Source organism: Haemaphysalis longicornis, unplaced genomic scaffold (assembly GCF_048455015.1).
Source record: "Haemaphysalis longicornis isolate Haplotype H1 unplaced genomic scaffold, Haemaphysalis longicornis Haplotype H1 scaffold_8, whole genome shotgun sequence".
Lineage (NCBI taxonomy): Eukaryota > Metazoa > Arthropoda > Arachnida > Ixodida > Ixodidae > Haemaphysalis > Haemaphysalis longicornis.
In genome coordinates this window covers 97,202,481-97,218,641 of record NW_027526445.1, presented here as the reverse complement: position 1 = coordinate 97,218,641, position 16,161 = coordinate 97,202,481, and the positions used below count along the sequence as shown (strand labels likewise).

Below are 16,161 nucleotides of genomic sequence, written 5' to 3'. Positions count from 1 at the left end.
ACCGTTGCTTACGTGGATCGGCCAGTGTCTTCAGAGAGAAACCCTAAGCGGCGCAGTGCTGTTCTGCTAAAATATCAAAGTTAGCCCAGTACCAACAGCGGTACGCATCGGTACTTCTTCGTCTACGCGTACTTTCTTACCTTCCACTGTGTACCCCACCATTCTTAATGCTATATAAAGAATGTGCCCTAATTTTAAGCGCAAATGAGCTCGTTCAGCAAGCTCGTAAGGCCCGCTAATTATCGTTTGCATTTGCCGGCCTCAGGAAATCGAAAAGCTGTCACATATGGCGCATAGGTCATAGGTTCTGTTGCCGGAAATTGAGCTAGTGGGTCGCATGGCCATTTCCTTTTTTCCTGATTATGTTGCTTATTTGAGCGAAGTTTACGTTAAAAGTGGGGTCAGCACAATTATAACGAGGCAATTTTTCGATTGAACCAAAGCGTGTTCTGTATACATGGTCACTTCAAAGAAAAGCACCGCTATATCTTCTTTTTTATAGTCAATGCATAAACTTCGGTTGCGCGGTCGCCAAACCATTTGCTGGCGGGCCCCGAGGTCAAACCTGCATTTTCGACCGCAGCGTCGTGTTTTCCTCACATAACAAAGTGAACGAGTTTGAATAGCGAACTCGCGGTTCACAGTGAAGGCGGCCGGCTGTCAAAAAATTGCTTTGGAAATGTTGTTTGCTCGCGTGTCCTCAATTCACAAGTTTTTGCTTTGATGTAGTGACAACAAACAACTTTCGACAAAAATGATTTTTTCCAGAAAACACGTAACCATGCAGAACCATAACTCAGGAATATGACGCCGAACCTTGAGAAGAAAGAACACAAGAGCACTGACACATTGTTCAAATGTGATGGCTTCAAATGGATCAAATGTGATGGCTTCGTGAGTCATCGGCGTGAAAGCAACTCTTTGATGTAGCGAACTCTGTGTGAAGTTTTTGTTTTAAAAAAATCCTTTGGGGAGCGTTGTTGAGGAAACCCGGTGCTTTAATTCAAGTAAATTAGCTTGGGATAATATTGTTTGAAACCTACGTCAGTTTCAACTCTTTATACACAGCAACGCGAGACCTTGTCAAATTAGAAATCATCAAACAAATAACCTTACCCACAGATACGTACAATACTCACCAGATTATAGAGATTGCACCACAGCGATTCAGGCGAACCCATCGCAGATAAAAACCTCATTTTTGAACCACCCCAGGGCACACACCCCCACAGAAAGTGAGACGAAGCAACCACAGACAAAACGTCACCTTTGCATCTTGCGCCAGTTTTTGTTTATTTCAACAGAAGAAGCAGTTTTCACGGATGCTCTCAAAGTGAGAACATGTTCGGTGATAATGATATTCCACTTCAGGACATTGCAGGGGGCCATTCACCTCATTCCTTTCGCTTATCACGCTCTCTCTCATGGGGTACATATTTACAGGTGAGCATACAATGTACACGACCTCGCAGTAAACGTATCTAAATCAGATATTGTTTGCGACCGAAAACGATAAGACCTGCGGCAGGCTCGAATAGCGCTATCAGGTGTTTCATGTTTCAGACAGGCGGTTTAAATCTCGACTATACACACGGAACCAGGCCCTTTCACTTAACAAAACTTAACCAATACATCTGTTTTGTTTATTCTTAGGGGTGTTTTAGGGAGGGATAGAAGCAACCGCCGCCGAGTTTTACTGCTAAAACAGATATTGCCAACACACTGGAGATGAGCAAACATAAAAATAGTCTTCGCTTAAGGTGCCATGAAGACAACATGAAATTCGTCTACTTTTACCTGAGTGTCAATTTTCGATACGGAAGCCGTTGCCAGAATCGAAGAGGGAGGAGTATTCAAAACCGCAAATTTGAACTCGCTACCTTTCTCCCGCGTAATACTATTTAGTAATGACCCCGAGACGGTGCTTCGCCAGTGAATTCGGTCCTCATCGTGTTGACCGCAAAATGTCGCTCATTCCCTTCATGCTTTTGCAGTGTGAACACGTTTTTATTGCCTAAAAAAGTCCTAAGGACGAGGTTCTTGCTCGGTTTTAAATTTCCAGCACAACGAGTTTGAACTTCACACATATCGCCATTATAACTTGATGTTGGTTTTTGTTCGGAGTTAGCCAATGCCGCATATTAGTCTCAAGACGTTACAAGTCAAGTTCGTTGAAGAAGCTGGTGATAGATTCGCGTCCTATTGGTCTCATTTTCTGTTACTATAAGAATTATTTGGATGGCGGTGACGCCGAAATTGCCATTATGTTTTGTTTTTTAAGTGAGGCAAACTTTCGACTGAACTGAGGTTGTATATTGTCTTAGGGGCACGTTTATTGGCGGTTACATCACTATTTCTTATCTACGGATGCTTTTTTTAGGTTTCAAAAGCCCCTTACACCTATAAATGATACTTAATCAGTTTCTAATGTTGGTGTGTAAGTCACGGTGTTTCTAGAACGCATTCAACTTTCACGTTCTATTGTATTCCTCGGGAATTCCAGTAACAATATCTTTTTTTTTTTTCACTTGTCGATTCTGGTACTCCAACGAGGAAGAGTAAAATGTAGATGCTGGTACAATATTCCATACTCTCGCGCAATATGGACACTGAGGGTAATCTTGGAACAAATAACCATTCTATAACAGCAGCCGCAACAAAAAAAAAAAAGTTGCAGGCTATACCATACATGCATACACCAATAAATCATGATAGAAAAGCGTTTGTAGGGTGCGCTTGTGTAAAACCTCGACAATTCCAAAAACCTCTTCCGTAACCATTGCGTCTGCTCAGTATTCACATAAAACTTCTACGCCCTGCGCCGGCTGTGTCACATTTGCACCTAGTAGATCACGCAGGACGTGCTTCCCATCACGCGCAGTAAATAACGTCCAATATCAATAAGAAAGCACCAAATTATGGTTGAGCCAGAAGCCGCCGTCGTTCATTACGCTGTCAAGCAAGAGTCAGAATCGTTCACACGTTACGCTTGTTTGAAGTCTTCCCCTGGTATTCTGAGTCCTTCCTCCACTCTAGGCGCCAGTGGAGAAGATCCTTGAAATAGATTTTCCCATGCATAAGCACTGAGGATTCGTTCCCTCAGCGGGGAGGGAGCCAGTGGAGTTGAGGGGGGACTCAGAATACGGCTCTTTATGTAATTACGTTATTTCGCCATTTACCCGTGCCAGTGTTAATAATGGCAGAACAATGATCAAGGAAGATGATCTGAATGGTAACGTTACGCCTCACTCGCCCAAATAGTTGAAAAGTTGTGCACTTCGTGTGCCACTCCCTTTAGCAGCGCGGTACAATCGTTGAGGCTTGCGGCGTTTTTGATGTATTTAATTTTGAGTCGGCCGTATGTCCCCCGCGGTTGTGACACTGCGCAAATCCGATATCATGTCCGTGGACGCTAATGTGTATGTCGCTTAACACCGGAAAACACGAACCGCAGCCGCCGTTTCCTCCAAGCTGCACACGATGAAGCACAAATTTCGCGTAACATGCGTAACAACAGTATTGGGACCCCGCACTTAGCTGCATTGACATTTGAGCAAGTGTTGGTCAGACAGCACGCGTCTTACAGGGCAATCAATGAAAAGACAGAGAGGAGACGGTATTACGTTGTTTTAAAGTGGAAAACATTCAATCAGAACCAGCGGCACGATTGAAGCGTTCGAAGCTTCTCGGAAGCATCTTCAACTTTTCAAATATTACACAGGTCATACCAAGTTTCCGGCAATTTTGCTACGGAAAAGAAAATCGCCTTTATCTATGAAGCCAGCAACACCTCGCTTTTGAGAAAGTAGCGTTACAGGGAGTCGGACATGGTCTGCGCACCTTTGATTTTCGCCCACCGGATACTTATATCTACAGCATTTTTCGCTTAGATTACGCTACAAATGAACGCTAGAAATTCTCAACTCTTTATTGCGGAACTAATGTTAAAACCATCAAGTAACTATGAAAGGTGTAACGCCGTTCACGCCACCTTTCGACATAGGGCAGTTTGCACTGTTATGCGCGTTCAAATACGTTTTTTGAGCTAAGCCTACAATCCCCATCTCTTTTCGTACGATTGTGGTGGGATCTATGCTTTGGCGTTTTTGTATTCCCTACATCATTGTGTCGCGCCGTACTGTCCCTTCCTTCCTTTAAGAGGAAACACGCTTTCAAGATTGAGCATGCATTCGATGAAGCAATCGACTAGGATTTGTTCATCTTGTACTGTTTATCGTTTCCGTTGAGGCTATAAATCAGCTGGCTTTCAATGAGCGGATTCTAAGTGACCGGATGTATTGCAGCGAGCTAAAAAATAAAGGATGCAGCAAACGAGCACTTTCTGGCGTCAATGCAAAGAACAGCGAAAATGAAACAGAAGCACAACTCACAACACGCACTCACAAGTTTAACAAGTTACGCTCACTTCAAACACCACACTGCATCGTCGCCCCCTGCACGAGGCGCCACCGCATGCACTCTCGGACACAGCAAGTCTCGTGGCAAACAGCCCTTGACAACCATATTGCATGCAGGTCTACCGGGGAGACACCGTGTCGTGCGTGCTCAGTGCTTGTTACGGCGACTGTCACAACTATTCAGACTAGCAGCGCTCTGCGGAAGAGGTCACACGCTATATATCCTTCTCCTACTAAACCTCAAGGGGGAGTGAGTCGAACCTGGCCTCCTCATTTCATTTTAGCAATGGCGTCACCTCGTGCAGCCGACTCAACAGTGCCCGTCACTGAGCGTTCGCTCTTTCGTATTTTCTATAACAAACATCTGCAAACGAGGCTTCATTATAGGCTCTTTGTGTGTCTACCTACGAAAGACACTATGGAAGGCCTAACGACGTTCTCGAAACATGACGACCGGAAGGACGCTTGTTGCCCCGCTAACTCTATCTCTTTCTGCCTTTCTCCCTCTCCTATGTACCTCTTTGTCCTGGCTATTCTTTCCGAGTTGAATCCCACTGACCTTGCCGAGCTGAGAGCAGGACCAACCAATGTGTAAAGTCATACCTACGCACTGTCCATCACACTGCTTGTCGAGCTTTGTCCTGGCTTGGAGCTCCCAACATCCGCAGTGGCATCTACACCCTCGTTGAGCCGTTAGCTTTGGTGGGAACGGATATATATATATGTATATATATAGAAGTGTATATGTATATGCTTAGATATATGTGTATAGCGTGCATATAATATGCAGTCTTGAACACAACTTCCGCGTCCAGAAGTGATGGCTGATGATGATCCAGGTGCGGAGATAAACTGTACTCAAGAACCACTCGAAGGTATACGCCGGTAAACACGGAAGGTCGTAAGTACGACCAGCACTCCGAGTAGACCAGTCTCCTCATTGCACACTATCCGAAGGTTTCTCAAGAAGATGTTTCTTTCTGCACGAGATTGGCAGGAGCAAACGGTTACACTTGGGGCTCCGTGCCCGCTTGAGCATATTGGTTCCAATAGTCGGGTATCGTGGCCGGCAGGAGTGGCACGGACGTCGCTAATTCATCGTGTGTGGAGGCTTGCTAACCGTCTTAATGCTTCCTACATCGTGCACGTGAGCTTTCAAGCCGGATTGCTAAACGTCAGCACCACCCACGCCACGTTTGCACAGCATGAGTCCGGTGCCGCGTCGCCGTAGCAATTGGCTGCGATGTTAGTCTCGTTGAAGAAAAAACACGAAAGACGCTGTTTGAATTTCAAACTTCAAGGTGTAGTTCATTTTATCGGCGGCACTCAGAACCTCAGGTCGAACCTCAAGCACCGCGTGTTCCTCGGAAAGGCGTCGGTGGCGAGTGCTGGTTCGATCTCGCGTTCCTCGCACCCGGGCCCTGGCGCGATGCGGACACAGCTGGCCAAATTCGTGGCGTCCACCATCTCCGTCGCAGGCTGCGGCTCCTGGTGTACCAGGACTCGATGGAACCGCCCCCCGCCGGGCGTCGTCGAAAACGCGGCGGGAATGGAAAGCGGCACTGCCTGCGGATCGGGTAGAGAAGGGGGCGGTGGCGACGGCGGTGAAAGATCCGTCAGTTCTTTGTCCTCTGTCCGGCGAGCGGAAGACAGTTCCACCAGCCGCCTGATGCTAGGCCTAGTCGCCGCGAGTGGCCGCAGGATTCGGCGCTGGCGTTGCTGTGTCTCTGGCTGCGTCGCGCGGCCCGAGGGCGCGGGTCAGCGATAGGCACGCCTCCATGCCTCGTGGTGTGACCGTCATCTTTTCGATGACTGCTGGGACAGGTACCGCATCACCTCCTCGTAGCTGGGCGGCAAGTCCTGCGTGGAAAACAATGGTAATAGAGGCATAAATATATGCAGTACTTTCGAAAGGTTGCAAAATATACTACTTTTTTGTATGCATAAGTAAAGTATGTATAAGCTAAGCGTGCTTACTCGTTTGTTATCCGTATTCACTTCATACCCTGTATGAAGTTTTGTCTTTTCACCCCTGCTGTAATGCTTAAATGAGTGCAGTAGGTACTCAAATAAAGAAATAAATATTGTTCTACACGATTGAGCGAAGCAATATTACCGCTACGCAACATACACCAGCCATGCCCCACTCGGTGGCATAGCGCTCTTCTGTCCAAAACTCCATTTTCAGCGCCACCTGTGTTTCCAGCGGCACAGGGGGGGTCAGTTTTGAAAAGGTGATTTCTTTTTTGGTCTCTGCTATAGTCACAAGTAGTTCAAATACGGCAGACAAGGTCTGCAAAAAATTCAAAAATAACGAAGGCGTGTAAACACTCTGTCTCGTATAGTGAGTGCGAAATCTTTAAGCGTGAACCGCATGGAGCGTTTTTTCACGCGATTTCCGCGCGTCGGCGTTGCGCGTGCGTTTTTTCGACGCCCGCGTCGACGATTCCGCTCCTGCGGCAGCATCTGCTTTGGATAGATTTTGACGCGCGTCGCGCGCAGCAGTGGGAGGAGCCTGGCGACTTGCGCCAATGGGGAGGCGCGCGCCTCATGGCGGCGGTTTCAAAGCACTCGAGACCGCCGGCTGGCTCCGCCGGGGATCTTTAGGCTTACCACCCCGGCAGATATTGCTTCGACGCATTCAGTAGCGGCGCGGATGATGTTTTATAGTACCGTTTTTACCCACATTATAAGCTCCTTTACCTCTCAAGTAACTTCGTGCGTGTCTTGAGCGGCATTTTAGAGAGCGCTCAGAAGCGGTCGCTCGAGCTCCCGACGCCACTTCGCGGCCCAAGCCGCCGCCATGTTTCCACCGCCTGCCGCGCCGCGCGCAGCGTGCGGGTGGCTCCGCGGCAGCGGTAGCGCGCCTGTGGCGTGCGCGGCGCGTTTTCGCGAGCCGAAAACGCTCCATGCGGTTCACGCTTTAGAGTACAATTGCGGGACGTATGCTGTCGTGGTCATCATCATCTTTGTTTCTCCACGTCTTATTCTTTTGTGACTGAGAGAGTTGTCTAATCACCGTTGCTTGGCCTATATGTAGGCTTAAGGTAACGTAGACGTAGAAATGGAGCCTTATGACGTGTGTAGCAACGACAATATAATTACTCTCCAAGCTGCTGGTACTGGTTGACAACGCAGAGCTTAAAGGGACTCCACAACACTCCCGATAAACGCTTCCACTCTTTCCCACTACCAGTTTTATAGTTAGCGACGAGCCCAATCTCGCTGATTCCGCGCGCCGGATTTGTTATTGCTAGTTCGCCTTTTTTTAGTTCTGTCCGACACCAATGTACTATCTCGATTACAGTTAGAGTGAACACGGGAGCGCGTGTCATTGCGTGCGCGGGAGCCGCCTGTCGGCATTCCGGGTACCTTCACACGCATGCGCAGTTCGTTGGCAACGAGGCTATGTGATGCACGTGTGAAGTTACCCCGAACGCCGACAGGCGGCTCCCGCGCACGCAATGACACGCGCTACCGTGTTCACCCTAACTGTGATCAAGATAGTACCGGCTTGAGCAGCATTTGATTCCCATTTCTCCGTTGTATACGCGTTTTCTCGGCGTTCGTTGGGCTCAGTCTTCACCAATTCACAGTGGTAGAATGGTCTACTATCTATTTACTCGACAGCGTGCCCAAATAAAGTTTTCTAACGTGCAAGTATGACTTTGCTAGGCTGGTCAAAGCACGCACCCGGCCGGCGTCTGCCTAACCATTACTCCCCCCCAACCCTCCGCTCGGCGGTCGTTCCCAAAACCGTGTTCGCATCATGGTGCTCCACCGTGTTCGCATCATGGTGACACCGCGGGTACACCCGAAAGAAGGAAAAACCTCCCAAATCTGCGGCGCGTTTTCCTCTATCGCATGGATCCTCAAATTATTAAAGGAGTACTGAAACGAAAATTTGATGTACCATTTTTATTGCTTTTATCGATGCTTACTGGTCTGGTGAACCCGAAACGGCGCTTTAAATACTTCAGCGCGGAATACTTAATTACGTTGAACAGCCTGAAAATTGTTTGTTTTAATTTCCCGCGCTTTCATCCAGAAAGGCGCATATGACAGAATCCCGGCATGACCTCACCGCTTTGTTTGGACGTCAAACCACTGCGGATGCCAGTGGGGGCGTTGTTTCTACCACGCCGCCGACGGAGATGAACGGCTCATTTGCCTGAAGGGTTAGGCCTACCATTTCGGCGGATATTCGATGACCGCTTTCAATAAAAGTCTTGATGGCGACTTCTGTTGCGATTCCGGACGATATTATCGCTTCCTTTCCCGGATTCGCTGGGCAGGCCGCTGTCTATAAAGCTGTTCTTGCTCTTTTCAACGTGCCTGGAAGCACTGCGAAAGCTATAGTTATCGCCAACGGGGAGCGGCACTGTGTGATTTCCTTGTCCCCACCATAGAGATATACGCCTCGAGCGCTGCCTGTACGGGCGCCATTGAAATTCCCCTAGCGGCCCGTTTCGAAAGCAGTCGCGGGCGTCGCCGACCCAGTCACCACTGCCGCCGTTGCTTTTGAGGCACGTTCGCGACTTATAGTTTTCCTTTGCATGCGTTGGAAATACATATTTATGGGGAGCAGTCACTCTGTTCGCAAATGTGGTGTATATACGAGAGTGTATACGCATCTGGCATGATCTTACTGTGGTACATTCGGTCCGCATTAGCGCCAGGTGTGTGTCACAAGCCGGCGTCACAAAACTGGCATATATGCAAGGAGCTGATTGTAATTCCACTGCCAAGAACTTTACTAACAGTACCTACGTAAGCGGCGTTCGTTCAGAGGCTCATGCTACGGCTATACACTGCGATGTAAATCGGCTTCGTGTGCTTTCATAATCTAGTGGAGCACTCATACCTGACATCCCGCCAGTTCCGCTTCATATCTCGGATATTGATCACTACCCTGAACAATCCAAAGTGGCATAAATTTCACGGACATTCTACGCAATAAGTACGATGGATAATGCAAAATTACATGCGGGAGTCAGCACAAAGAATTTACGGTTGGGTCGTCTTGTCGCGAGGTGAGCTTTCCCAAACAGTCATTGGTTACATATATCCTCCGCTTTATCCGCGGCCGTGACTAAACGCTTCTTCGACTCATCATCATATATGACACAGTGAGCGCAGAATTTAGCACGAAGGTGAAATCAGAGAACCTTATCAGATACCACACTCTTCCAAGGACACCTTTAATCGCTTGTGAACTTCCTTGCTGTATACTTCAAAAAATATGTCTGCCGAGTGATCAGCTGTTCGTTAAAGTCGAAAAAGAAAATATAGATCAACGCGCAACTTGTGTGTGATTACTAAAACGGTCATTCCTTGATTTCGCTCCGCGTTTGAACATAACGATCATTAAGCGCCTCCTCCTCCTCCTCTCCGTCTTGGAAAATATCAGTGCATTTCGCATCCAGTTGGTCTAGTGAGTTCAACCTTGCTTAAGGTAAGACGAACGTCGCTAGGATTTCCGAAGCTGCACTGGGTTTTTTCATTCCCGCACGAACTATTACATTGCTTCCGGTCGTGGCAGACCATTCATTTTTCCGTGGTTTCATTAACTCTCCTTGGTCCATGCTACCAGGCGGGAGTGGGCACATATTTAACGACCCAAAGACTAGCGATATACTTGACATGTTCGCGTTGCCTCTATTTCTATAAAAAGGCACAAGTTATTGTCAGGTATTTGTAATAACCTCCTTGAATGATATCTTTCTACCTCGTATACATTTAAAACAAGGCCGAATTCGTTGTCCTCGCTGCAAAACGAAACCAACCTCTTACCGGGCCAATATTAGGTCTGAACGAGGCGTCAATAGAATTCGTTCGCGCCTTAGATATTTGGAGGTGACGGAGGTGACAGATATTCCGCTGCCGCCGCCGACGCCCGTAAGAGTGGCGAAGAAGCTCGCAGTACCGCCTCCCCGGTTAGCTCTTGTTGGCGTTCGAGCACTCTAATCAGGACGCAGCCCTTTTTCGAAGTGCCCCAACACCATAACAAGATGTTTAGGGCGCGGAAAGGCAAAAAGAAGAGAAACAGACCCAAAACATTACATGAGCCGCTATCAGGGCTATCAGCTGCGCAGCGATCGCGAAGCTCGAGGCATACGCTAGAGGTCAATCTATCGCTGCAGTCGCGGCCTGCCGTGGGCTGCGCCATTGCCGGTAGCGACGTTCCTCGAGTACTTGGCTTAGCTAGCGATATGGCTTTTTTGTTTCGAAGCCAAAATAAACAAAAAAGGGTAACATTTTTTTCTTGTTCATCGTGCATGAAGCTTCTGCATAATCACTGACAAATCAATCTTCTTGGAGGTTTAATTTTATAGTGACAAAAGAAATTTGATGAACCTTTTACAGTAATCATGTTGGGTTTTTGCAGCCAGAGCCAACTTTTCATCCTGTTCATGAGCCGTTCCAAGGACAAGTGGAACGTGCCTGCCTGATACATTACGGAACACTCGCTGAAGCGCAGCTACCCTAAACAGTGGCGCCAGATTTTCCTCTAGTATATATTAGTATGAAACTCTATGGTCCCCACAGATACGTCTTCCGTTGCAGCTTCGCTTCCGTGGCTTTCTTTTCAAAGTGGCTATCGGATGCGTTCAATGCTGCAACTGAAGGAACGCTGGCCAATAGCCGCCACATCGCTGTAATGACGTAATTCCAACGGCCGAATAACGTCAAGACGAGAAAAATCTTTCGAGCAAGGTTTAGAGTTGCGTAATGCGCATAGAGAAGTGATCTTTAGCTGAGGCATTTTGCGACACCCTAACCTACATACTGGATGTCTTGTTTGACTACATTTTCCAAGCATTTAAGATTTCTAGAAAAGATGAAAAAAGTGTTGAAGTGTTAAAAGTAGTGCCAAGCAGTTACGTACCGCCGACATACAGCTCGCTGTTGGAGCAGCGCCATACGATCGTGCAGGCCACACGACTGCACTACCAACGTTAGGACTGGGCCCATGCGCATTCGCACTGCCAAGCAAACAGGGCATTCATAGAGAGCGTATTCTGCTGTTCATTTATTTGCTACTTCTGTAATTTACATGCTGCGATCTTTCGTGTAGCCCTCAGAAGATGTCCCGAACCAATGTTTTCATGTCATGGTCCACGAAGAATTCACTAGGCCCGCCTCTGTTCATGAAAAGCCGTCCAGCCATGGTTGCGATGGGAATGCATGCCCGTTTCTAATTCAGGATTCCCCGTATTTCATTCACCCGCCAGCTGAAATTTGCCCAATTTTCGTGTCAACTCAATCGCTTATATGTATATTATTTAGTGCTTTCGGACGTTCCGCTTTTCGTTTCTCGGTTACAACGCCGGGAGCGTCACTTACGAAGTCAACTATATAATTCTTTCTGTCACAAACTTGTAGAATTGGGCTGTGGACTCGTTTCGTTTGATGTGGCTTCCTAGTTCAATTTCGCTGTGCAAGTCCGCTCGGAACTGCGAGGGGCGGTGTACTTACATGCCAACGCAGAGCAAAACGGTCATTAGCCCATTACCACGGAACTACCTCCTCATGTTGATAGGGGTGTAAAAAAACGTTGAAATGGCGCCTGACGCGTAAGAGGAATAGGTACGCCCTAGCTGGGCAGAACTATGACTTAGGGAAGCTGTGACGTGTGTTACCGGTCTGCCTGTTGAAGTATTTCGCGCCAAAACCCTGAGAAACGACAAAGCGAAGAAAGAGACGAACTGCATTGTAGCAGTAAAGCAGGATACCTAGATTTTTTTTCCTTTCACAATGAATACAAAAACATCCAGGGCCATCTCCACTAAAATTAAACCTGGGGAGGGGCGAAGCATGCAGTGCATCAGTGTACTCTTCGCGCCTTGGCCTTTTAGCCAACGGAAATGAAATCGTTGGGGGGTACAGGTATACAGCTTTACAGCAAAAGTCTCTTAGCTCTGAAGCACGAAGCTCTCCAGCGCGAGGCGTGACAGAGTGTCCTGGTGTTTTAGTACCGTGACTACATGAGACGACGATTACGACGACGACAGGAGAATCCAGCAGCCCCAGCTCATAAGGAGCGCCCCTAAAATGCTCTCACCTCCTGGAAGCGCTCTCTGTTCAATTCTTGAGGCATTATTTCCTAACAATACCTAATTAATTCACGGTTTCCGGGACTATTTGGCGTAAATTGTGGGTGTTGGTTTAGGCTTCCAAATAAGCGACCAAGACAATACACAGACATGTATTTTCCGGAAACTGCAGGTGTAAAAGTGTGCATGTCCATGCCGTTAACGCGGCTGAGTTGTTTGCATTTACGCTGCTACGTACGTCTCAAGACTTCGATACACAAGCGCGCGAATGTCAACTGCTCAACTTTTCGGTTCGTTTGGGAACCCCGGGCAAAATCACAATGCTTTTACTGCACTCTCCACAGCACTTTCTGTAAACTCACCCCCACGTGGCATCTCGCTTGGAGATAAACTGCTTTTTTTGCGATCGAAGCTTCTGTTACTTTTACCTGACTCCTATGTTTACAATTCGTACGGCTGAGTGAAAAAATACCCATGAAGCCATCACTAAAGCGGCCGCGCGGTCTTTAAAGGATTCAAGAGTAGTACACTCTTTCACTTGCCGTATCGCCCATACAAGTTTTAAAGCGTGTAAGCCATCACCTCGTTTGCATCTGACGGATCGATTGCCGGTAAAACAGTCTCAATGCACTTCGAGATAAAACATACCTTGCCGTGATTCAAAGATTAGAAACCAAACCGCAAGTATATGCCTGACATTTTTCATAAGCCCCGCAGTTAGTCCGGAATAGCTTGCGCCGATCGCTTCCCCGCATTGCTGATCCGAGCTAGCGATATCGGGTCATCATCGTGTAGCTGCTGCACAAACAAAACGTCTTGGAGTGTTTACCTGCGTATGCGATTTCTCGTACGGGCGCTCCGTTTTATGATACGCCACGAAAAGTCATTTCGCGTATACGTGGGGCGGAACCTGATCGTAGGGGTCTCCAGATTCGCTGTCGAACCTGCAGTCTAGGGGCGCTTGCCTTGAGAGCGGCGCTTCTAATAAATACAATCAATCGTATTTAAGAAAGACAAGTAGGAATAGGAAAAGAAGGAACGAAAAGAGTTTATGTTCAATTTACCGTATATCTGGACTACACTGTTTAGTTCGATAGAACTAGTCGTCGCTAACTCGCTGAACTCCATTAGAGCTCGAAAGACGCTTTTATCTAACCGCAAATGAAAGATGAGAAATATTGAGAAACTTTATGATTTTGCTGCACACGACGCCGGAAGTGACGTGACAGAGGGAAGACCAAAACAGAAGTACATGGTGTTATCTGCAGGTTCGCGTTCAAGAGCTGCGATCGAACGGAACTCGACGCATTACACTACTACAATCACACCCACATGTTTTGGTGACCTTGTTCGGCACGTCAGGCGGGAAACTGGCTGATGAGTCGCCACTCTTCATTGGTTTCACTAATACAGTCCATACCGCTTATCACGAACACATCGAGAAACGGAAATCAGTCTGTAATATCCGTTTTTTGCTATCTCTGGACACAACATCTATGCATACAAATGGTAACGGGAAACAAAAATTTGTTCGTTAAAGGCGGGATTTAAGTAAAACCGGGTTCGCTATAAGTGGGCTACACTGTATAGAGAAAATTTATTTGAAGTTTTCGCTGTAATTGGTATAATTGTTATGCAGAAGAATGTAGGGTGTAGAAATTTATTTCAGACAACATGAACGATACAATTTGCGATGGGGGGATTAGTGTGAAATAGTCATTTTTGCGCAGTGAACTTGCAGTTTGTCTGACCGCGGTTTCTTGTTTTTGTTTTAGTTTTTTCATGAAAGGTGCGTCAAACTTACGTACACGTATCATCGACGTGCCGCGACGGAGGATGCGAAACACTCTTAGGAAAGGAATCTGGCGAAAAGTTATTAGCGGTGTTTCATTTTGTGAAACAGTTAACAAATGCAAGTTATTTGCGTGATCTTCAGCCACAGAAACACAGCTTTAACAGCGGCACTGCTTGATATTATACTGAAGCGGCCGGGTTTCAAATCAGTTTTACGCGCAAGCGCACGTGGCCCGAATGTGAAATCGTCGCGTCCATGCCTCCCGTTTTTAGAGCGAAGGCTTCTATCACTCACTCGCACCGTACATCGTAGCCCCAAAACGCACCGCAAGAAGAAAAAAAAACGTTTCCCGAGGTTGGAGTCACACCTGTGTCCATCAAATAGTATAGCCGACGTCTAGTCTATTTGACTGAGCCATTCCGACACGGTCGAAGTAGTTTGGACTTTGACTTTGACTCATGTTGCATCGAAGAAAGTTTCGCGTTTCAATCATCTTTCTCTTGAGAAAGGGGCTTCGATTGTTCCCAGTTTATAACTCCGCTGCGCGAAACTTGACGCTGCTCAGTATGTAGACCAAGGAGGCGACATGGATAGGCGCCGACCCAATGTTAGGCCTAACGTCACGCTCTGATGAGGCCTAACGCCGTCAACCGGTACTTGCAGTCTGACGTGCAAGGAGAATGACTTCGCTCCGCAAGTAGTAAGGAACTACTTGAACGTTACCTAGCATTGGGCCTCAACACATCGTTAGAATTAACAAGGTGCTTCGAAGTCCAACGTCGACAACCGCTACCAAGCGGTAAAGCACTTACTCATAGTTTTTTACGTTATGGCAAAGCCGGTGGCATTGTTTGGCACCATGGGAGACGAAGAGAATAAACACTATTATGGCCTTTTGATCACCCGCTGTGACGGCCTCAGTTCTGTCAGGTAACTATGAAAAATGCAATGTTTCCATCTGTTTCCATCCTGGATGTATTTCCTTTTCAATGTTGTTTCTTTGCTTGTAACATCAGTTCGTCAAAATTATTCTGTTCAAACAAACCGTGTCTAAAGCAGTTCAAAAACAGCGCGACTGATCGTCCCCGATTGCGGGATTGGCAAGTCTGGCCACCGAACCACAGTCCTGCTAAAGGCATCCGCTGCTTCGCTTGGGACAGTCTTTCCCTTTTCTTGAGTCATTATTCTATTTTTATCCAATTCACCTAACAAATTCCCCTATACGCCAAAACTTGCCAAAGCGTAACACGGCGTCTTTGTACCCTCATCAAATAAAAATGCGTGTTACCATACCCCACTTTGAGCAACGCTTCTTTTTTGCGATTTTTCCGTAAGCCCGAGTAATTCTGATTTTTCAGTTTTCTTAGATTATTTTCACGCATTTTTTTTCGAAAAAAGCATAGTTTGCCATTCTTTGGGTCAATTTAGCCTGGCAATACGATTGTTAATTTTTCGTTCGCCCATCGTGACCAGTCGTAATCCTTTTCTAATAAAAGTTCCCTCCCTCCCTCTCTCTCTCTCTCTCTCTCTCTCTCTCTATATATATATATATATATATATATATATATATATATATATATATATATATATATATATATATATATATATATATATAATACAAATCAAAGCAGAGGTGAACATAGCGGGCATCTACAGCGGCAAGGTTTGTCAAATACGCTTCCGATTACCGCTGAAGGATCGAGGTTTACCTCTTTGGAAGGCAGCACGGGGGACGGTGGTCTCACGGCTCTCGGGATCACCACGAGGTCCCACTCCGGGCCTGCGTTTTCGATGATAAAAAAAGAGGAATTGGGGTTTATTGAACTTCTTGTGGGAATCTGCAGGACCATAGGTAAAGTCTGTATCACACGCCAACGCAAGCACACAAAAA

At 46.9% G+C, this 16,161-nt stretch overlaps 1 protein-coding gene across 1 annotated transcript in view; it reads right to left on the bottom strand.

The window, feature by feature from the left end:
• Window positions 1–1,274: 1,274 nt before the first annotated feature.
• Window positions 1,275–16,161, bottom strand: part of LOC144148187 (uncharacterized) — a 107,874-nt gene continuing 92,987 nt past the window's right edge. The window contains exons 7-8 of the mRNA XM_077679773.1: window positions 15,980–16,050; window positions 1,275–6,278 (exon numbers count right to left, since the gene is read on the bottom strand). Coding sequence (XP_077535899.1) covers window positions 6,216–6,278; window positions 15,980–16,050 — 134 coding nt within the window. The 3' untranslated portion in view covers window positions 1,275–6,215. The remainder of the gene's footprint in view (window positions 6,279–15,979; window positions 16,051–16,161) is intronic.